The sequence below is a fragment of the Melospiza georgiana genome, chromosome 14, assembly GCF_028018845.1.
Source record: "Melospiza georgiana isolate bMelGeo1 chromosome 14, bMelGeo1.pri, whole genome shotgun sequence".
Taxonomy (NCBI): Eukaryota; Metazoa; Chordata; class Aves; order Passeriformes; family Passerellidae; genus Melospiza; species Melospiza georgiana.
In genome coordinates, this window is record NC_080443.1 from 17,814,951 (window position 1) to 17,838,717 (window position 23,767).

The following is a 23,767-nucleotide window of genomic DNA, read 5'->3' on the forward strand; positions in this document are numbered from 1 at the left end:
GCCAATCTGAGCTGCTGGACACTGCTGTGTGAATGCCTCGAGGTTTCATGGTGAATAAGAGGAGACTTTTGTGTTTCATCCCAGCCACAGCCCCTGGTGCTGGAGGAGGCTGAGGTACAGAGTGGAGCCTTTAATGAGCTCCCCAAGTGCTCTGAGCAGCCAGGAGGGCACTGGGCTCTCTGAAATCGCCCCTGTGCTCTGCCACAGCTGATCAAAGTCTCTCTGCTTGCCATGAAAATGAAATGGCGCTCAGCTGAACAACTGTAAAAACCCACCAGAAGGGAAAGTAAGGCCAAAAGTCTGGCAGTGACGAAAGGGACGTGCAGTGAGAAGCAGGAGGAGTTTGTGAGTTACCTGTGGAGAGGGTGACCAGGAAAGGCAGAGCTGAGCTGTGCCAGCCCTGGCACAAAGGTCATTATCCAGCTCAATGCAGGCAACTTTTCTCCCTCTGGTTTTCCCTCCTCCCTCCAAGCTCAGTGCCCCTGACTTTGAGTGAAAATATCACAAGTAATCGAAGTTGCAAACCCCAGCAGAATACTAAATTAGAAATTAAGCAGAAGTGCTCATCATTTAGAGCACAGAAGTCCTGGGCAATTTTTCTAATGCTGTATTACAGCAATTGGAATATCTTTTTTTTTTTTTTTTTTTTTTTTTTTTTCCCAACTGCTTCAGTCACTGAATTGATTGAATTAAATGTGTTCTGTGGTGCCAGGGAACCTCTGACCCCAGTTACTCAGGATAATCAGGGGGTAATCAGCCTGCTGTGATCTGAGCTCCAAAGGAGCAAGAATATTGTAAGGTTCAGGGAGCCTGAGCTGGCATTAATCAGATGTCACCAGGGTTTGATTATAAATCCTAAAAACCACCAAATTGATACAACATGGTTTAATCCACTCAAAATTAGGTATCTACACATTAATCACCAAGCTGAATATCTGCAAGTGATTGCTTTTCTGGTAAGTGAAGTCAGGTGTCAATGCTTTGGAATATCCCACAGTCAGTCATAAATATAATGATTAGCCTCAGCAAAAAAGCAGCATTAGCCAGATTAAAAAAAGATTTTATTCTAACCTCAAATAGATTTTTTTTCCTTTCTGTTGGAGTTTTACAGCTCCATTGAAATTGCTCCTTGTGTTTCTACTCTAATTATGAGCTTACTCAGAGGCAAGAAATAGGAGATAGTTCTGAGGTAGCTGCAAGCACAGCATTTTCCTGCCTTCCAAGGGGAGGAAGGGTGGCTGCTTCCACTATATCACACTGCTGTGTACAGAAATAAAGTGGTATTTATTGTCCCTTAAAATGATTTCCCCTAGAACTGGCAAGCTCAGGTGAAAAATCTGTATCTGGAAATGTGTGTCAGGATCCAATTAATTCCTCCTGCTCTGGCTGTCCTTGGGAAGAGCTCGGTGTGGCAGTAGTGATGCAGATGTATGAGCACATCACATGGAGGGTTCTACAGGAGAGGGAGATCCAGTCCTAAATGAGGAATGGCACAGTCTTTAATGAACTCGTGCTTTTCATACAAATCCTGATTTAGTAAACATTCAACCCTGTGGAAAAGCTTTTTGATATAAACTGAAGGTGATACCAAATTCTTATTTATCTCACCGGTGCCACCTGTATTTCCTGGGACTTGCCTTTATTTGTATGAGACATTTGGTGTGCTTGGAATCAGAAGGTCCCTAAGCTGCTGCTGAAGGATTTCCAGCATCCCAGAGTGGCAGCTGGGATCAGGAGGAGGGAATTGCACACAATCTGGGGATGCCAGCAGTGGCAGCTCCGGGGGACAGTGGCTGTGAAGGTGCCTGGTGCTGCCTGCTGTCCCCCAGCCCCACATGGGGAACATCTGTGCTCAGGGTGATGCTTCTCCCTCCAGGGATGGCCCTCACAGGAACCAGAGCCAGCAGGTGCCCCTGGCACAGCCCCGTTGCTGTTCATAGAATCTTGAAATCACAGGATGGTTTGGTGGGAAGGTATTGGAATAAATCACCCAGATTCCATTTTCTTTCTGGTGGAAAAAGCCCATTCTTTATTCACATAACTCCTTTTATCCAGTTTTACAGACCTGGTGTGTGACTCCAATTGGTCAGGAGCTTTCTTAACAATTACTTTATTGGTTACTAAATGGTATTTTACTTGTCCATCAAATCTCTCTACTCTTCATCTGTTTACATGTTTTCTTCACTGATTCTCATGGGAAAGATTTAATGTTTAGACAGGTTCAAGGTTCAAGTAGTTTTCTAGCCAGGAATGGATTGTGATGTTAATGACCTGCTCACACCAGGATTGCTTTCATGTGGGAACCTGCAAAGGCCAGCTTGACAAGCCATCACTGATTTAACAGAGCAGGCCTGATTTTATGAAGCCTTTATGATTTTTCTACCTTACTGCAACAGGAAGGGACCTTAAAGCTCATCTCATCCCACCCTGCCATGACAGGGACACCTTCACTGTCCCAGGCTACTCCAAACCCCAATGTCCACCCTGGCCTTGGACATTCCAGGGATGCAGGGGCAGCCACAACTGCTCTGGGCACCAGGGAACAATTCCTTCCTAATATCCCATCCAACCCTTAAAGCCATTCCCCCTTTCCTATCACTTCATCCCTATCCAAAAATCCCTTTTAGGTATTGGGGTGCTCTAAGGCACCCTGTTGAGATGGAGCCCACACAGGGCAGGTGAGACAGGCTGTTCCCTGTGTTTGTGTGTTTGCACCACTGCTCTCTGACACAACCTGGGGCTGTTTTCACCTCCCTGCTAATTCCCAGCGCTCAGACACCTCAGCTGGGCACTCCTAAACAACCAACCCTAAACGGTTCGGAGAAAATTCAGTATCAGGACAGAAAAACACCCTTAGCTCATTTTGATCTTCCTTATTAACACAAAGGAGCAAATGCTGAACCATTTGCACAAAGCAGATCCAGCTGAGGCTGCAGTGGTGTCGGTGCTCCAGAGGGATGTGTGTACAGAGAGTGTTTGGGTAGGAAAACATAAATTACCTGTGAGAAAATGAAAGGGCCCTGAATGTTCCCTCTGTGACATTCTAGATAAGAAATAAGCACACAACGGGCCCTTGCCAGAGGAATGTTTCATTTTCCTTTAGCACAAATATTTTTCTTTCAGGGCAAGATGAAATGAGCACTGGCAAAAGGAGCTGGGTGGTGGGAGAGGGAGGCCATCAGAAGCCTTAAAGCAGAAAGCAATAAATCCATTTAGCATAGCTGAGATTTTTCCTGACCTTTTCACAGCTGTGCAGTGCCAAGCCATACATCTGTTGCTGCAATATATGCTGAAATCTCAGAGTTTCCAAAGCAGGCTCACCCCAGCTGGCAGAGAAGTGCCCTGACCCTGCCTTTGGGATGCTCCTCTCACAGTGCAGGATGGGCAGGCTCACATCACCCTGGCCATTAGTCAAATACACTGAATTTACAGCTATTTGTCTTTATTCTTGACCTTGGAAACAGATTTTCTCTGTGCTAACAGGGTTAGAGGCCCCAGGTCTTTGTTTTTCTCATCCTGGGTAATGAGAGTTCAGTGCTCACCTGGATGTTCAGGGTATAATAAAGATTTTTTCTGCTATGAGAGGGAAAAAGAAAAGGAAAGGGATCATTAATCACCAAAGTTCACTTAGGTCTCTGATCTCTAAATGATTATTCTTGTATCATAGCTTTTTGATAGAGCAGTAATGTTTTGCTCAATGAATGTTGAGCCAACTGGATGTAGACTGGATAATTTGAGGGGGAAAAAAAATCTTGTATATCCAGTAGAAGAAGCTATGTGCAGTGGAGTTCATTCATCACTTTGTCAGCAGACTTGGAAGACTTATTGTGTTCAGATGGATTGAAATATGGAGCATTCAGCCCAAATTCTCCTTTCCCCACTCAGCTTTTCACAGAAAACAAAACGCTGGCTCGAGATTTCATTTTTAAAATTCAGACAGATTCTGTATCACTGCAGATTATGCTGCCTGTAAACTTCCATCTGTACCTCCTGCCTCCACTGGAGCAGTGTGAAACCTTGCAGAGTTCTTATCTGCTTCCAAAATAGAGTTTTCAAACTGGGATAACTTCAGACAGCTCTCAGCTGGAGGGGCTTGTAAATCTAGGGCATCTCATCCCCATCAGCTGGCACAATCCAAAATGCCACAAGTTTGGGGAATTGCTGAGATTTGTAGCTGAAATATTCTGGAGATACAAGTTGCTGTGAATGCCTGGACTGGGGCTGCTCAGCACTGCCCACCCAAGACCCCATGAGGAGCTTGGACCAGTGTCAGAACATCTGCTCTTGGCAGCCTGGGCCTTGATCAGCTGTAAACTGGCACAAGGAAAAACTCCATCCTCTGGAATCAGAGCCCTCCCGGGGCAGCAAAGGCAGGATTGCTCATCTGGCTGCATATGCTGCTTGTTCTCAACCAGGCCAAAGATTCCCACACAGAGAAAATCTCATTTTCATCGCAGCTTCTGCCTCTCTGCAAAACCAGGAGTCTCAGACTAATGAGAATATGGCTCTGTTACCTTTATCGAGGTGCCAAAGTAGATGAACAAGATGCCTCTAGATTTTTATCTAGAATATTTTTGTTCCTTCACCTATTTAGAATGAAGCATTCCTTTCTTTTTGTGTTGTTGTTTGGGTTTTTTAAACTTCTATTTGTTTAGTGCTTTTGTATAGCACTAAAATACAGTTTTCATACCTTGTCTACTTCCTAGAGGTAAATATGATAATAATTTTAAAATCATCAATAGGTTTAATCTGCTGAAGGTCTTGTCACTGCCCATTGCATTTATTTATACCTGGGAGGAGACTAAAGCCCTTCGAGAGATTTCTCCTTCACTTGCCTCAATCTCTCCAAATTTCTAGCAAATTAACTGGTCTCTCCATACATTAATGCTAATTTTAAGAAAAAAATTCATGTATTTCATAAAATTCTCCTTTTTTCTACCAGTTTAATATTCAGAGATGAATAAACTTCACTCCTCCTTCTTCCTTGTAATATGAGTAACAGGTGACTTCCAGATTTTCCTTTTAGTAGGGCAGGATCAGTGAGTCCCACCATTTATGCTCAGATGTTCACCTTCAGCACCAGAAAAGTTGGTTTGGGTATGAAAAATCTCTGCTAAGTATGAAAAAAGGACCATTGAACAAGAGCTCCTTCCCTTCCCTTGTCACCATTAGGATAAGTGGGGGGAAAATCTTGTAAACGTTTGTGCTCCTCAAATCCAGTGGATGAAAAAAAGAAAAGAAAATCCAGAGAGGTGTATTTTATTTAAAGTCCACTCCATCTAAAGAAGACATCCAGCATCTTGGGGAGAATACAGAGCTCTGGCCTGGAAGTGCAGAGAGGAGGAAATGAGGGGAGCTGGGCTGGCTGCATGCAGCACAAGGAGCCTCATGAATGTGAAAGGCAGAGCTCTGCCTGCTCCCCAGGCAGGTGAATAGGTGCAGGCTGCTCCTCCAGCCCTGCTCACAGCATCCTTTTCTCTCATGCTCTTGTTTTAAACATAAGGTTTGTTCTACCTGTGGTGAAGGAATTTTTTATAGCTCAGAAAATAACATCATTATTTGAGGTTTTCTCAAAAGTTCCTTAAATGTAATAAATACAGCGACCTTCCACTGTGCTCTGTCCACCTGGAGAAGGAGAATTTGTTTTTCTCTGATACAACCATCATTCTAGAGGTGTCCAATTATTGGTGGGTACTTGATTTATTCCAGAAACCACTGAATGCACCTTGCATTTATAGGTGGAAAAGTGAAAAAGAATGAATCATTTCTAAATTATTTATATATTCAGGAAGAAAAAAAAAATAGAGAGCATCTTTGTCTGCCTTCTGCATCTTCAGATATTTGATGTACACCTGGGGGTAGCAGGCTTTGAAGCAGGCATTCAACATATGATTAATACATGTTAGAATTATCTTTTTGCCTTTGCTCAGTGAGGCCCTGAGCTAGGCTGAGGGAGAGTGTAATCTTGTGTAAACAAAATCTTCAAAATAATTCCAAAAAGCAGCTGTTTTCAAGGAACCTTCACCATCACTGATTTACAGTCCCTAAAATGGCTTTTTAGTCTTGTGCAAGTACATAAATGACAGGATTGAAACCAGCACCAGCTCTGGGTGGGCTTTCAGTACTGCTGTGGGGAAGAAGTAGGGAGAAAGTTCTGTAAATTAATTGATAGCTCTTGTGAGGATCTTATTCTGTAGATCTTCCAAAGTTTTAAAGATTTGTGGTGTCTGCAAGAGGGACAGGAGGACCCTTCATGTTGGCAACCTTACAGGCAGCCCCTGCAGCACTCAGCAGGCTTTTCCTTTCCCTTTCCTTTCCCTTTCCTTTCCCTTTCCCTTTCCCTTTCCCTTTCCCTTTCCCTTTCCCTTTCCCTTTCCCTTTCCCTTTCCCTTTCCCTTTCCCTTTCCCTTTCCCTTTCCTTTCCCTCTCTTTCTTCCTCTTCCCCCCATCCATTCTACCCCATTATTTTCTCATTCTAACCCACTACAACAAAATAATGAATTCTAATACCTGAAGTGGTCTCAGTCCCATAAACAGTTTAGCTTTAACCTGGTGGAAAACTCCTCCAGAGGGACTTTTATCTGGAGCCTGATTAATAAGTTCTTTTTTCTTTGTTTCTTTGAGTGCCTTTCCAAGCAGACTGGTGAGCAGCAAAACAAAATGAAGCCATGCTGAAACTTCCTTTTTTTTCCCTTTCTTTTTCTCATTCATGATGAATATCAGTGGTTTTGAGCATCTTTGTGTTTTTCTATAAAAAGGCAGAAGTTCAGAGCCTGCAGACGTTGTAGCCATGTTCCAGAGAGCAGAACTGAAACCTTAGCCTTCCATTTACCTAATTGATCTCTCAGTTTGGTTGCTCTTGTTGCAGACTTGCAGACAAAGAATTTGCAGACAAAAATATTCATTCAGTCCTTCATTACTGAGTCCTGCTTTTACTCTTTAAAGCAACTGGTGTGTGCCTTGAAAGATCACAAAGCATTTAAAATGCAGAGGCTGTGAAAAATGATCCAAAAGTAAAAACTGAAAATGCGTCCAAAATTATTATGGTCAATTTCACATATTTGAAAGGGGTTTTTTTTGTTTTTCTTTTTCTAAACTATGATTGAATTCTTTTTGTAGTTTCACCAGGGAGGTGGAAGAATATTATGTGCTCAGAAAAAATATAGAATAAGCTGAAAGAAACACTTTCAGTCAAGAAATAATGCAGTGCCTACGAGCCAGCATTATGGCAGTAAGACAATGACAATAATAAAGCCTGTTTAGGTGACTCACAGCTATAATTTCTGCTTTGCATCTCGTTTAAACCATCAAATCCTTGTCATACCATGATAATGCTTTATATTTATTTGATGTCTTTCATCTAAATGGCTTTCCAAGGGTTTCATGTGTTGTTGCTTGGTGTGCAGCTTACATCAACCTAATCCATTACTTTAATGCAGATATTTTTGTAGTGAAATAGAGCTGCTGTTTGTGTCCACACAGCAAAGGCTGTGCACAGTCTTAGAAGTAAAATACCTTTAAAATCTGCAGAAGAGATTAGGGAGATGTAGCACCAAACTTGCTTTGACCAAGTTTGCTTTGACCACACCATTTTCCATTCAGTTGCTGCAGTGGAGTGCTTGGCATAAATTGATTTTGCTCAGGTGCAGTTTTGCAGCCCTTGAGGGGCCCAGATCAGCAGGGCAGCACCCTGAAGCCTAAGGATGGGAGGAAGGTGTAGGATCAGCAGCTCTTTGGTCACTGCAAAAATACAATTTCCTCCTTGTGGCGCCCCTACCTCAAGCACCAGTGACTTGGGTTATCCTTCTCTGGCATACTGGGCTCTGTCTCCCACTGAATTCCACCTGAAATGCTAATTTCTGACATTTATGGGACTCTCATTCCTGATTGATCCAGAATGAAGACCTTTGTGACCACTCTGAAAATTCATTTGTGCTTGGAGATGTTCCAGGTACAGAGCTATGGAAAATGCTTTGTTTCCTTGGCAAATAAATCCTGGGAGCTCAGGTGCATTTGTACTGAATGGCAGCATGCAAAGGAAAAGGCAAAAAGAGCAAGCAGGTTGAAAGAGATTCTATAACTTGTCATCACATTCTCAAGAAATTAGACAGACAAAATATGATCACAAAGGCAGTGGGCTTCAGTGGAGGGAGATAATTGCAATAATACAATTTCTCTGTGGAATTTCTAACACAGACATATGAATTAATACATCCCATTATTTCCATCTTTTATGATAGATAGGAGAGGAAACAAACACGTGATAGCAGCACAGAACCCCTTCCACTGGAATATCACCCTGATAAATGCAAACTGACACAGAGTTTTAATTTGTTTATTCCTGATTGGGAATCACAGTGTGCAGAATCTTAATGAGCCATTGGGTGCTGATCACCCACCCCAGGCACGTTTCTCTTGCTTTGTGTTTGCTGCTTGTGGCAGCTCTTCATTTGGGTGCCAGTGCCCCACTCTGAGAGTTTTTTAAGGTGCTGTTTGTGCTCAGGCGCTGCTGGACAGGAGACATTCAGATGCACTGAAGTTCATCTCTTCATCCACTCTGAGAAGTCAGTAAACAGAATTTTATTCACTACAGAAGCTTTAAATGAGGCTGTGAGATAAGAATCTGATTTTCACAGGGTCTGGGTACCCCTCCCAGCAATGTCTGGGGCTATGGTGCCTGGATTCTCAGGTGATGACATTTTGCACAGTGATCTTTCTGTGTGGTGGGAATCTGACAAGGCTGGTTTGTCCTGGGACCATCCAGAGGAATTTCCTGCCCCTCAGAGCTGCCAGTGCCCTGTCCCATCAGCTCAGTACAGAGCTCAGTGTGGAGAACTTGGCTCAGTGTCACCTCCTGGCTCCAGCAGGAAACAACCACTAAATTCAGCCTGCAAGATCTGGGGAAGCGAGCAGCAGTCTGTAGGACTGAGACTCCTCTGCTCAGGCACAGCTGGTTTGAACATTTCTGCTCTCCCTGCCATCCCTGCCCTGATCCTGTGCTGTCAGGAACAAAAGCTGCTCTTTGTCACTCTCCATGGCCTGTGGAACCAGGCTGGTGATCCCTCACAAGGATCCCAGTGTCCTTATCTGCTCCCCATCAGTCCACCATGGTGGCAAACGTTGCTGGCTTGTTTCATTTTCCAGCCTATCTATGCACCCTCACAAGCCTCACTCTCTTCCTCTACATCCATCACTTTGTTCCCTGAAAATCTTCCAGTTCCCCATTAACTGCTGTTCACTCAGTGTTTCCTTCTAAATTTCTATCAGTCCATTTTCTGTGTATTTTGCCACAAGATTTTGGACACAGAAATAGAAGAGCTGCCTCTTTTTTCTCCCTTTTATTTCTAAAACTTTAAAAATGACAGAATTGCTAAAATCTCTGGGCTGTATGGATGATAAGCACAAAAAATGGCAGCATGGCACATCACAGAGCAGGTTAACCTCACATTTCAATCAGAAGCAGAAAATTCACACAGCTTCTTCAGCAAACCCACTCTGGCCCAGGGTATTCTCCTTCTAAGTTATTAGTGTTCAAATGGGTGCAAATGATAGCAGTTTAAATAAAGTACTGAACTCATCTCCTTTATTCTTAATTTATAGTGGTGCTTGGGGGATGTGCAGATATTTAAAATGAGTAAAATCAATTAACTTGTGATCCAATTATTTGTGTTAGCCACTGTGGGGTTTTATTTTAGAGCACTGGTTCAGACTTTCCCAGTTAAGCTTTGAGAATATAAACCTTTCACTGTGAAATATGAGAAACCTGTGGTTATTTTTCTCTGTTTCCTAATCTAATTCCTATTTTTGCCCTTTCTTAGTCTTTAAATTCCCTTTCTTACTTTTGTTTTTGGAAGGGACATGGTATAACAGATTTTTCTAAGTTTTGGGAGGTTTATTCCTTAAATAAAGGTGACTGAACAGACAAAAGAGTTCACCTTCCAGATAAAATGCACTGTATTTTTCTAGGCCACACAGTTTCACAGTAGATATGTGTCTTTTGCAATCACAAATCTGTGATTTATTACACTTTCCACATTATAAATTTAGAGTAGACCTCTGTGACAACGTCTGTGGTCTGATCATTCTGCTTTTCCATCCATCTTGAGCAGATTTCAGCCTGAAGTTCCAGACAGCTCCAAATAGACAGCTCCAAATATCTGTGTTTATATGGTTGTTTCCCAAATGTGAAGGACTCTGGGGGTGAGGGTGCCACTGCGGCTGGAATTGTTTGGTTGGCACAGCCTATCCCTGGGGATGTTGGCATTTCCTGACCTGCAGGAGTCAGAACTCAGCAGAACTCAGGTCTTTGTGCCCTTTCCCTCTGCAGCTCAAGCTACTGAGAGCTCTTCCTAAACAAGGGGAAAACAGGTAGGCAGAAAAAAGCCAATCCCAGCTGAGATGTCCTTGATTTAGACATCCTTAGCCTGAAATTCCATATTTTTTGAACTAGACCATAGCAATCTTTTCCATCACAGTCTGGCATTGGTGGGGTAAATATAATAAATTTTTTTGCACAGATTTCACAATATTGTATCTGAATAAAACAGCCATATCTTTTAATATCTTACCCTCACAGTTCCCAAGGTGAGCTAGGAAAGGAGTACTGAACTCTTAATTGAATCAGACTGGAGGATTAAGGAAAAGATTTTTTTCCCAAGGATCAATATGAATTAGGAGGAGATGCCTGGTCAAATCTAAGGGTTAGATTCTTTACTATTAGGCTCCTTGAAGTCTGGTCACCTTTTTATGCAGCTGAAGGGAAATTGTTGGGTGCTGAACACTTGTGGAGAAAAATTCTGACCCTTATGGTTCTGTGTCTCATATTATGCATGGTCAAGTTGGGAAAATATGAAATAATATAAAAATATCAATCAGTCTAATTGGTTATTTTCAATCAGAGTAAAGGGTATCCAAGTCTGCTTGACAGTAAAAACATTTGGCTGAGCTGGAAGGAACACAGTCTTGGTAATCAGTCTTCTGTTATTTCCAAGATTCTTAATAGAGTTTTCCTTTTAATTTGTTTCAAAGCAAGTGAAAATATTGTTGTATTATCATTTAGAGTTAATTAAACTGAAAATGAGCTTAATGGACTGTCTGAAACACAGCTCAATCACAACCTGTTACATATTAACCATCAAAATCAAAAGAATCTTTAAATGCTTTGTTAGATACACCAAGGAAGATAGAAATAGCCAGTTATTAATGTCATCCTTTTATGAAATCAGGTTGGAAAGCTTGAACTGAATGCCTGCACTCAAATTATACAGAAAAATTGACAAAGGGGTTTGGGAAGATAAATCAAATCTATTGGAAAAAGAAGAAAAACAAAGATAACACAGGGGAAGACATTGTCATCTTTTCTTTATTTTCATATGAGGAAATCCACTTTACCTACTATTTGTCCAGACTGGGAAATCTATATATTAATAAACACCACTTTCTGTATTATTTCCCCAAATCTTCTGCAGTGTTATGACTTCTGTAAAATAGAGGAAAAGACATTTAGTTTATTCAGGTCTTGGAGCCACTTGGGTGACTCTTGCCCTTGAGTGATGCTTTGTCACCAACGATGCAGCTTTTAAGGAGCACACGTACAGCAAAACCAATTTGTGTCATTAAAGTTTGTAATTTTGGACTTTTGAAGGCTTTAATCCCTAGAAATGCTAAGATTTCCTAATGATCTGTAATGGCAGTGCTGATGTTCAGCACTTCTCAGGATTAGGTCTGTTATCAGCCTGGTTTATCCACCTCCAAAGCAGGTATTATCTTATCACTCTCACATACAGTGCTTTTAGCACGTCAGCCTCAAGCACTTGAAAGGTGAGGAGTGTTATTAAGTTTGACCCTTGCAAGCTTTTCCAATGGTTTGCTTAATGTTTTTTTTTCCTACATAAATAAGAATGATGGAGAATAAACTAGAATTTTCTTACAGGGTTGAATCGTTCAGCAACTCATTTCACAAGGTCATAAAGAAATCCTTCCACTGCAAAAAGAAAGCAGCACTGACTTTTAGTTATGCAGACAAAGTGGTAGCGTGAGGTCCAATTATTTCTGAGTGTCTTAGAGCAAGGCCTCAAAAAAATGTTCTGGGAATGGTTTTTGTGAGACCTGTTTTGTGTCTTGATAACAATGCAGTGAAAAATGAATGGGTATGGGGGACAATTCATGAAAAAAAAGGAGTATGAAGTGCAAAACTGGATTTATTTGTAAATAAAAGTGGATTTGGAGGCAAAAGTGGTCTGAACAAGGCAGGTTCCTCTTCCCTCAGTTCCCTTTCTGGGAATACATGCAGCTATGCAGCACTGCAGTCTCTTCATGCTTCACCTTCCAGTAATATGGGCTGAACTGTATCCTTGTGATCAGAACCTTCCCAAGCTCCATTCCCATCACATCACTGCTTATCTGCCATCTATTCATGGAGAGCAGCTGAAATGTGCTGCCTCATATTTCATAAAGTGAGAATGCATTATTCAAAGTTTCGGTCGAGGATTCCATCTTCCTCCTGCTGGGGTAAATAATTAATGCTGCCTTGGATATTTTGTGTGTGTGTGTGTGTAGTCATTAAGTGGAAATAGTAACTATTTCCTCTGTGTTTTCGTGGTTTTTTTTTCCAGTTCCAGGCCACAGTGAAGGAGGGGGTCACAGGTGTAATAGTGAATTTAACTGTGGGTGACCGTGACGACCCCGCCACGGGGGCGTGGAGAGCTGTGTACTCCATCATCAATGGGAACCCAGGGCAGAGCTTTGAGATCCACACCAACCCCCAGACTAACGAGGGAATGCTCTCTGTTGTCAAGGTAAGAACAATCCCATCCTTCCCTGTATTTCTGCTGCCAGGTTCATCCCCTGGGTTCACTGCACAAAGCAAGGCACAGCAGGGATGGGTTATTAGGAGATATAAAATTGGCTGCCAGCTCTTGTCCAAACCATGTGTGTAACCACTTCTTCTGTCACAGTAACCTTATTTTTAGTCACAAGGACTGCCTGGTCCTAACTGTCGTGCTTAAATAACAGCCAGGGTTGCTGTAAACATCACAATTAATATTGAGATTTGACAACAAAGTTTTGTTTGTTGCTGGAGGTACAATTAGAATTCAAGAGCCCCATTTTGTTCTCACTCAGAGAACACATGCAAGTAGCAGGGAAGAAAGGGGAGTGGATTCAGACTGAGTCCCCGGTTCTGAAGTGAATTTATCCCACATTTCTAAAATCTCATAGAAAAATTTATTGCCTGTCTTTATCCTATGTCTCAAACATAAAAAATAAAAAAATATGAAGACAATAGCCCTGTTTGCTGCCTGTGCCAGAACGTTCTCTTTTTGGCTTCAGAAGAGGCATTGTCAAATCTTAAGACAAGTGCATGTATTTGTCTTTGGTTTCAAGACAAGAGTTGAGAAAGCAGCTTGTGTTATTGTCATGAGTGTGACTCATTTGTTTGTTAAATACATGTTGCATATAAATAAACATGTATAGATGAGCATTGAACTGTGTCTATGAGGTGAGGTATGGCAACAAAATGAGAGCTCTTGGACAGGGGGATGTCTCCATGGGTTTTTAAGTCCATTATTTATTATCTCCAATGCCCTTTAGAACAGAGTGTGTGTAATTCTGAACTCCCACCAGGTGCAGGGAATGTCCTTGTCCCTTTCTGGCTAATTCTGCTGTCTGAAGTTTTGCTGTGGGCTAAAGGAAACAGCATTCAGCATTGTCTCTAACCTTTGCCCTCTAATCTTCTTCTTTGCAGCCTTTAGACTACGAGATTTCAGCCTTCCACACGCTGCTGATCAAAGTGGAGAACGAAGACCCGCTGATCCCAGACATCACCTACGGGCCCAGCTCCACAGCCACGGTGCAGATCACCGTGGAGGACGTCAACGAGGGCCCCGTGTTCCACCCCAACCCCATGGCAGTGACCAAGCAGGAGAACATCCCCGTGGGCAGCGTGGTGCTCACGGTGAACGCCACCGACCCCGACACGCTGCAGCACCAGACCATCAGGTGGGAGCAGTGCCTCTTGTGTTTGTGGGCAGGGAGGAATGATCAATCTGACTCCAGGGTGCTCAGAAGGCTAATTTATTATTTTATGGTACTATACTATGCTAAAGGATACTAAACTATGCTAAAGAAAGGAGACTTATACAATGCTAAAAAGATAATAATGAAAAACTCATTACTCTTTCCAGAGTCCCAACACAGCTTGGCACTCATTGGCCAGAGTCAAAACAATTCACATGAAACCAATGAAACAATCACCTGTGGGTAAACAATCTCCCAAGCAGCAAAACACAGGAGAAGCAAACCAGATAATTATTGTTTTCCTTTTTCTCTGAGGCTTCTCATCTTCCCAGGAGCAATATCCTGAGCGAAGGGATTTTTCCAGAAAACGTGAATGCCACAGTGCCCCCTCATTTTCATCCTCCACTAACTGGGAATGTGCCCAAGAATTTGCCTGCCAGTGCAGAATTATGTTTAACTTAGCAAGAAGTTACAATTTATGTTTTGTCCTGCAATTAGAGATTCAGTTTGTTGAAGACACAGGAAACAATAATTTTCCACTCCGTGAAGTTCCTAGAGTAGAACTATCAAGTGCCACAAGGAATAGACTTGACATTGCACTCTTTCAAAATTACTTTTAACCTGCTTAGTTTATTACTCTTCCTTCATGAGAGCCAGGGAAGATATATAAAAGTTTAAAATGTCTACAGAAGTGATTCATCTGTTTTACACAGGGTTTAAATCAGTTTATGATCATTTATAGTATCCCTCAGTAAAATAATGACCGTCCATCTGCTTTCAAGAGCTGAGAAAATATTTCCCAGTGAAAGACTGAAGCTAAAGGAAGCTAAGGCTTGGCCCTGATAAATGGAAATAAATTATTATTTCTGTGCTGTAATAATACAATCCCACACTTGTGCCATGTCACAGGGAAAAACTTGGGTATTACATGGTATCATCTTATATTTTGATCGACCTAGTTTGTTCCTTTGGCTTCAGATTCTATGAAAAATGAATCTGAATTCTATGAAAAACAACAACCACTTTGTTCTCTAAAACTAAATTGGCTTTCCAGACAGCTTTTGTCAGCATTTGAGAATTACAGGTTAGGCGCTACCACTAAAACCTACAGCTGTGTTTAATTTTTCATTTCTCCTTGTAAGTATCATTTCCCCCAGGTCTCAGTGTATATAAAAGGGGATAAACTCCTCTTGAGAACGACTTCAAAAATGCAGCTGAACAATGGCTCTGTCAATCCAGACCATAGGCAGAGCTCTCTCTGCTGTCACAGGGTTATTTAGCAGCGATTGTGCAATCCTCACAGAAGGTTTGACACGTGTTCTGCTCCACAATAAAGCAAGCTGCTGATCTTGGAGATGTTCTCTGTCAGCAGCAAGTCTTGGGGAAAATATCACTGCAAAGGACTCGCGTTTGAATGATGAGGAGGTGAATTTAAGCATATTTGAGGGAGGAGGAAAAAGGCAAGGCAGATAATTAAAAGTTTCAATTCTCTGCATCAAAGATAACATTGTTAATAACATTAATAGTTCAGTTTTTCTCCTTCAACTTCTATCATAGAAATACTAGTTTATCTGCAGAATGATTCTTAGCACATAATTTCCCTTGTTTTCTAAATGGATTTATTTATAGAATAATTCCTTAATCTTAAGTTTAGCTTTTATTCCAAAGACTTCTTATTTCACACACAAAAATTTGTGTCTATGGATGGAATTTCTGTTTGTCAGACCCTCAGCAGCTTTGCTCAGAACCTGGCTTGTGCAGGTATTTATTTCCTCTGGGTTTTGGACTGAGCTCAAGAAATGAATTTATTGGTGCTCTCCATAATTTATGTATTTTCATGGGAGATGGGAAAACTAACATTCATTATCATAACACCTGATTATGTGAGAGAAAAGCAATGAAAATGTAAGGATTTCATTACCAAAGCCAACAATCCAGGAGCTATTACCCAAAATTTTCCTCTTGACCTACTGATTTTGCTGAATTTCTCCAAACTACTTTGACCCTGAATTTAAAGGGCACCCAGTGAGTCACTGAATACTCTTCAATTTGCTTTAAGGGTGGTGTAAACAGTTAAGAAACATAAACATGTTCTGCAGTTCACCACACCTGGTGCCAAGGAACCCCCAAATCTTGACCAACTCATAAGATAAAGAGAATTTTCCCAGAAGATTTTTCTATATCTGCATAGCAAACATGGAAGGCTTATAGCCAAAAGCAAGATTTTTGTTTCCTTTTATGTGCAGAAAAGAAGAGCAGAATTAAGCTAGCCTGGGCTGAGAATGAGCAATGATCATATAAAGGAACTATGGAAAGGGAAATGGTTGTGTAAGTTAGAGGAAAAATAATGCAAATGTCATGGAAATCTGGGAAATGGTAGAATGCATCAGGAAAAGGCTAATTTGAATACCTGTCAGTCCTATTGCTAAAACAGAATTTTTAAAAGATGTTTTAATGGTGACAGGTGTTGAAACACCTGGGTGCCAGCAGTGAAAAAGGCAGACTTGGGATGAGAACAGCATCTGCAATTAAGGACAGGGTGAAATTCCATGTATAAAAGCCAAAACCACTCACTGGTTGGGGGTCTGGCTGAAATGTTTATCTCCAATTCCCACAGACAGGTGTGTGTTCAGAGTCTGGGACAATGTGCAGGACTTTTATAGAGCACTGATTTCAAATTTGTGGAATCCAATAATAATGGATAATAACAATAATTCCAATAATTTGTGGAATCCAATTCCAATAATTGTGCTGTCAGTCCTTGCTGTGACTACATGGTAAAATAAAGGCCAAGCAGGATCAGCACAGGCTCCTGAATGAGTCTGGGGTTTAATTGATTATTAATAATCATGAGTGAACCATGTTTTGTCTGTAAGAAGCAATGAATGTCAGATTTGTGGGTGTGAATTGTGTACATCACCCCCAACAAAGTACAAATCTCTTCAAAATGGGCAGACCAGCAGAGAATTAGTAATGTTGGTGGGCTTTGGGTTCTTTTTTCAGCCTGTTACAACTTAAATATATCCAATTGCAGGGATATTTTTAGTTAATTTTCTGTATAGAACTTGTAGAAGGAGCTGCTGATTATTTGTAATCAGGAAATTTAGTTACTCTACTAGATATAACATGATAAATGCATTTCAAGACCAACAAAAAAGAGTAGAGAAAGCATTTTTGCCATTGTCTGCAACTAGATTGAATTTATTCTTTGAACAATGCAGATCTGAATCAGAATCGAATTACTTATCTCTGAAAAACGAGGCTCACTTTGTAAAATTTCCTGAAGACAGCTGTACTTTTGAAGCAATTTTCCTTCTTATTCTTCAGCTTCAAGTGTTTTTGCAGGCTGAGGAAGAATTTCATTACAAAGCTGAAACAAACTGGCAAAAAATGTGTTTCAGTGAGAAAAATAAGGCTCCAAACGGCTGAGCTGGGGCTGTGGCTGTTGGTCTGCACACCCATGGCAGAACTTGCATCGGCACTAAAATTCCCTTTCCATTGGCACTGAAATTCCAGAGGAACTCCAGGCAGATGGGAGAGCATCATCCTGGAAATAAGAGGGGGAAACCTGTGTTTGTTCCACTCTCTTTGCTCCCAGAAAGAAAAAGAACCTTTTTTCAAGGTTCTTTTGTTCAAGCTGGGTCACATTTCTCACATCCATTGACCTTTCCTTTTTCCTTTTTTCTTTTCTTTTTTAAGCATTTAAATCTCTCTCCGGTTTCCATCTTTTCTTTTTAAAAAAATGAAAGAAATCCAGCAGGCCCCATTTTAATTATAACCCAACAATTTATTAATAGAACAGTAATGAAGTTTCTGAAATTTGATTTCTTAATCAGGGACCATTGTTATTTTTGTGCCAGATTTGAGAGTTTAATTTTAGGTACTTCTTCCCAACCTCTGAAATTTTAATCAGAAGTTTTTAAGTGTACATGTCAATGAGAAGTTAAAGGCCAAATTTAATAACATTTTCTACCTTGGGAAATTAAAAGAAGAACCTCACTCTGAAACCCATTATTAACAGTAGATCTTAATTAAACACAGTTATGGTTCTCAATATTTGACTGTGTGACGAGATTAGTTTCAGTATTTTTCCCTTTTTAGGATTCAACAAGTGCAGAATATTCAACAGTTAAACTTTTAACTACGTGTAAATAAGTTGTTTACTGCAGTGTATTTGTAATTTTTAATTAGAGCAGTGTTGTTTTCTGGTTTCGTGGCTTATCATGGCAATATATTTTTATTACCTACTGTGCTCTTGGATTTTAAATTATTTATGTAAACATATTGTTTATTCTCAGTAAGCAATGTGACTCAATGCTTCAGAAATATCTTCATAAGAAAAGTTTATTACAGCTCTAAAGCATATCTAATTCATTAAGTAGAATTAAAATGCAGCATTTGAAGCTGGAGAACTTAGAACCCAAAACTGCATCGAGTTTCATGGGCACATGAAAGACTGCAGAGATATCTGAAGCTCTGTATGCAAATAAGATATATATTTATGTATAATATTTATGTATAATATTTATAGCAAGCTGTCCCACATAGTACAGGTGGCTCCTGGAAGCACAGGGACAATGTTTCCACATCTGGAAATAGGAGCAAAGTCATTTATTATTGTCAGCATTTCCAGATAACAGCAACTGCTCTGTCTGGGAGGGGATAAACTCTGTTTTTCTTAATATAAATTGCATTTTTCTGTGCTGCAAGCTAAGCATTAATGAGGCTTCATGCTGGAGCATCAGAGCAGGGGAAGGAGGAGGCTGAGCCCAACTGAATTAAGGGTGATTGTGGGTTTTGCTGCCTTGAAGGAGGTTGTAGTGAGTCTCTTCTGCCAAGCCTCCAATGAAAGGATGAGAGGAGAGAGACCATTCAATTTCCCAGAGTTTTTTTCAGATTGGACACTGGAAAAAATGAAAAATTCACGGCAAGGGTGGTGAGGTATCAGAATAATCTGCTCAGGGAGGTGGTGCAGACAGGTCTGGAAGTGTCCAAGGGTGTCTGGATGTGGAAATGCACTTTATGAGTTGGATCTTGGTTTGCAGCTGGATCTCAAAGGTCTCTTGCAGCCTGGATGATTCTGTCTATGGTTTGTCTTCTCACCAAGAACCTCTGGGTGATGCACTGGCCAATGCCTTTGGGAACAGGAGATTTTGCTGTTCTGTTTTAGATGATCTCATGACTTTGGGGTTGGTGCTATGGAGTTGGTGGGAATCAGTGGAAATGTTGTAACCTCTGATCGATGGCAGCCATGATCTTCGTCCAAAAAATGTATAAATGAAATAAAATGGCTGCCTGAAATGCTATAAAACAGTGCTGAAACTACACTGAAATGGATTCATAGCTCTGTAAACTTCTCCTAAAACTCAAATGGTTGAGAAAACTAAGGAGAATTTTCTGGGAAAAGTGAGTTTTATTCTGCTCCTTTCCTTGCCTGCCTATCCCCACCCTTCCACACAGAGAATGCAAAAGCCATGAATCACAAAGACAATTCAAAAAGCCTTTTTCGTGTCTCTTGCCAGGATTTTTCCAGAAATCCTGAACCCCCTGTGAACAAGGATGAGGCTTCACATCACATTGCTCACAGCCACTTAAGGGATCAATTTTGCATACTTTGTTGCACATCAAGCCTTTTTAAAGCACTTTTGTTGCCGGTGGAGGTCAATAAATTCGCTTTTTTGGGATACACTCCAATCACTTCCAGAAGTACTCCATAATGAGAGAGGGATGGGAAGACTTAAAGAGTGAATGCTTAGGAAGCAACACACTTAGTCATGGTTAAATATGTCTCCTAGAGTCTGAAGGACTTGTCTTTGATTCCTAACAACAGGAGATTTGTTTTCCTTGTGCAGACAGGAGAATAGCTCCATTGTTACAAATGAATGGCTGAGCCATGCTCTCAGCATGCAGCAGCAGAGTTTTTCACTGTAAGTTATACCCAGGAGCATCTCAAGTTGGCTCTGCAGTTTTTATTGATGGCCTGCCTGAACCCAGCCACTGGGAATTTGTAGCGCATCTCTGGATCTGAAGTTGCTGTGTATTGAGCAGTGTACACTGTTTTTCTCTTCCTTTCTCTTTTTTAAGTTAGATGGAAAGGCAGGGAGAGGCAGAATCTGCTTGAAGCAATGAAAGGTTTTTTCACTTCTGTCTTTGTGAACTCTGAAGCACAGAAACTCCGGCTCTGGAGAGCTGTGGGTATGGGGGTGTCCAGCTAACAATGCCAGAAAAGAGGAGATTTAATCAGCTCTGAGAGGATGGAATTGGGCAGTTCCCTCACCCACTGCTGTAATTGCAGGTTCTCAGTGGCCGCTGGCTCGAGTGCATTTTACACAGAAATCTTTTTACTGACACTGTTCCTTGAAGGTGTTAACACTATCTGAGTGGGTAATTACTGTGATGTTTCTATTTTGCTATCATAGAACTAATACCTGAAGGAAAAAATTGTAAAACTTGCATTGGATTTCTTTTTTTTTTTTTTTTTGGTAGTTTGACCAAACTGACTTCCACTTTTCATTTAAATTTAAATGGCCCCTCTTCCCCCATACAGCAAACTCTTTAGGCCTACAGCGTTAGGGAAAGCAGCAAAATTGTTTCTGGAGCTGTACTATACCTCTTTTATTCTCCTCTCATACCCAGAACCACACTGATGTAACTCTGGAAGGGGGAAATGGAGCCAAATCAGCCCCAGTTTCCCTGTGCAGAAAGTGATTTGTACCTGGATTTATCACCAACATTGAGCTAATGTGGAGGAAGCGGCTGATTAAAACAAACAAATCTAAAAAAAGAAAATAAATAAAAATTCTCAGGTGGGAGCTACAGAGGTGGGACAGAAGGGAACAAATGACTGGAATTAATGCTGAGAGAGTTGAAACATCTGCCAAAGCTGACTCTGTAAAAGCTGTGGACAGCGCCTGGTGCTGACCATCCAGGAGAGCCAGTTCCATCTCTGTCAGGGACCCCTCCAAGGCTCCCCTGGTGCTTCTTTTTGCCCTCTTTTTACTGATATTCTCTGCCTCTGTGTTGGGACAGATGTCTGACCTCTTCTTCTGCTGTTGTATATCTCAATTTTCAGTGCTTGGGGCCAACCCCATCTCCCCAGCTGGGGCTGAGCTTTGTTCCAGCAGTTTTTGCCTTGCTGGGAGGGGAGGGAGCCTCCCTGCTTGCCTTGTCTGTGCTCATATCTTATCTTCTCTGGACTCTTGGCTCTTCCTAGCAGTTCCCAAAGTTTGGGGAAAGGTTTGTGTACATAAACAGGTTGGTATAGCATTATTTCATTGTCCTCTCCTGATAGAAAAAGAGGCAAAGCAGGGGGGGAAATTTCATCCAGACTGAGTGAGGCTGTTCTGAAAACAGTGTCTCTTTCCTAAGGGGAGGGGGAAAAAATCAACTTCTCTCTCCTAGATTGGTCTCTGAAATAGCAGAAATGTCTGAATTAAATTATTAAAGGCTACCTAAAGCAGGGGGCCCAGGAATTCTCAATCCATGATTCATAGTTTTGCCCAGAACCCAGCTACCTGAAGCTAAACTTCATCACTCCTGACAATACTTGTCAAAAGATCCTTTTCTTAAAATTTTCCACTGCTCCACTCTGTTGCCATAAATCATACTTAATATGTTGATATTAAAGCTGTGGATGATAGCATTGAAAAATCTGTGTTTCCATGAAGTCAAATAAGCCCCAGTCACCTATTTCAACTTGCCTTGATATTACCTTTAGAATCCTGAATTCTTGATTAATAAGGATGAATGTAGCATTTAAGGGGAGTTTAATTAGACCCTCTGTCTTTATCCTGCATAACAATATTATGCCACATTATGATTTCAACCGTGTCAGCACTCAGAATGAATGGCTGTGAACTGTGAAATTATAGGGCACATTTTTCATGTCACTGCCTAAACAATATTGCAGATCTTCTTGAGAAATATAACAATAGGACCTATCAGTCACAAGTTATGCTTGCAGTGGAAGGCAGATCCAGACAATAACTCACTTTGTCATTACTGTTCTCTTGTAGCCTCAGAAAAGGCAGGATTTTGTCTCTGGAAGAAGTAAAGAGTATCTTGATTATAATAAGTTAGCTATCAAGTTTGAGGACAAAGTGTGAGTTTGAGTTGTGTTGATGGGGAAAAGGGTGGGATGAATTTCTCTTAATATTTTAAAGCTATTGAATCCTGGAGTCTCACTCAGCTGGGTTTGATCATCTGTGTGTAGTTACAGCTTTCAGTGGTGCTTTGATAGAAATTTATTTGGGCTGGTTGTAAGTGTGATTGGAGCTCCAGGGACCAGTGGTGTTTTACATGATGGCAAAAGCTGCAAAACCAAGCACTGAAATCAAAGGTTTCCAGTAAGATTGGTGCCATGGAGGGAAAGTGTCTAATTAAGCAATTCAGCTCTTGTGTCTTTAAAGCAAGTACAGATCTTGGATGGCGCTGAGCAGATGTCTGGCACATCCTGGCCATATTTTATTAATTTAACATCTCCAGACTAAGGATAGAATAAATCATGGACACCCGCAATTCAGTGGCAAAATTCCCACTGAATCTGGGAGTTGTTTTCTATGTGGGAGCAGAAGCTTTCCCGAATGCACAGAATTTCTGTTGTATTCCTATTCTGACTGAATCTGGGAGTAAGTTTCCATGTCAGAGCAGGAGCTTTCCCAATACACAGAATTCCTGTTGTATTCCTATTCCGACTGAATCTGGGAGTTGTTTTCCATATGGGATCAGGAGCTTTCCCAATACACAAAATTCCCATTGTATTCCTATTCCTGCTGAATCTGGGAATAGTTTTCCATGTGGGAGCAGGAGCTTTCCCAAGTACAGAGAATTTCTGTTGTATTCTTACTGAATCTGGGAATAGGTTTCCATATGGGATCAAGACCTTTCCCAAATACACAGAATTCCTGTTGTATTCCTACTTAATCTGGAAGGAGTTTTCCATGTGGGAACAGAATCTTCCCCAACACACAGAATTCCTGTCCTGATTTCACACCACAGCTCAGTGGCAAGGCAGCCCCAGCCTGTGCATTTCGAGGTAGAAAGGCTCCATCTCCTTTCAGGCTCACTGCTGGTTATCCTTGGAGTGGAATTGAAGTTCACTGAAGAAATTGTCAGAGGGTTTAAGCACTCATTTTTACTAAATGGAGCTCTGCAATGTTACTGTAATAGGAAAAACGCCTTGTAGAGTTCAATTGGAATTTTTTTCTATTAACTTTGTAATAAGGATGCCAATTTCTGCAAAATAGTTTCTGAGTAAGAGTGAAATTATGCACTTTGTTAAGCAGCAGTAAGCCTGCAGATTCAGTCTAGGTTCAAATGTGAATTACTGCATTAGGGACTGACTTCTTCCTGATTTTCTGCCCATTATACTCTGGGTAAATATGCCTACAGAGACATGCATGCCTGCCCTACACAGAGCCAGATAATTGTTATCTGTGGCATCCCTTGGGCAGCTCCTCTGGGTGGTGTTCAGCTCCACATCACCTTGGAGATACCAACCCTCCTCACCCAGATTTCCCTGCATACTCCAAACCCTGAATTTTTACACAATTCCCTGTTTTAATGGGGCTGGCAGAGAACTGTTTCCTCTTGCACATGGGAAATTTCCACAAGAATTCTCATTTCCTAAGGCCCAGCTCTCAGGAGATTCAACCCTGGCTCCTTGGTAGCATTTTACACAAATGCAGCCCCAGCCTTCATCTGGTAATATTTCAGGACTAAAATAACAAATATTTCTATTAGTAGGGGAGCA

The 23,767-nt window shown here is 41.2% G+C and overlaps 1 protein-coding gene across 2 annotated transcripts in view; it reads left to right on the plus strand.

The window, feature by feature from the left end:
* The window catches only part of CDH13 (cadherin 13), a 441,709-nt gene that overhangs the window by 378,736 nt on the left and 39,206 nt on the right, over positions 1-23,767 (plus strand). For both annotated transcript variants that reach the window (XM_058034103.1, XM_058034102.1), the window contains exons 9-10: positions 12,615-12,797; positions 13,745-13,998. In XM_058034103.1, the coding sequence (XP_057890086.1) occupies positions 12,615-12,797; positions 13,745-13,998 (437 nt within the window). The remainder of the gene's footprint in view (positions 1-12,614; positions 12,798-13,744; positions 13,999-23,767) is intronic.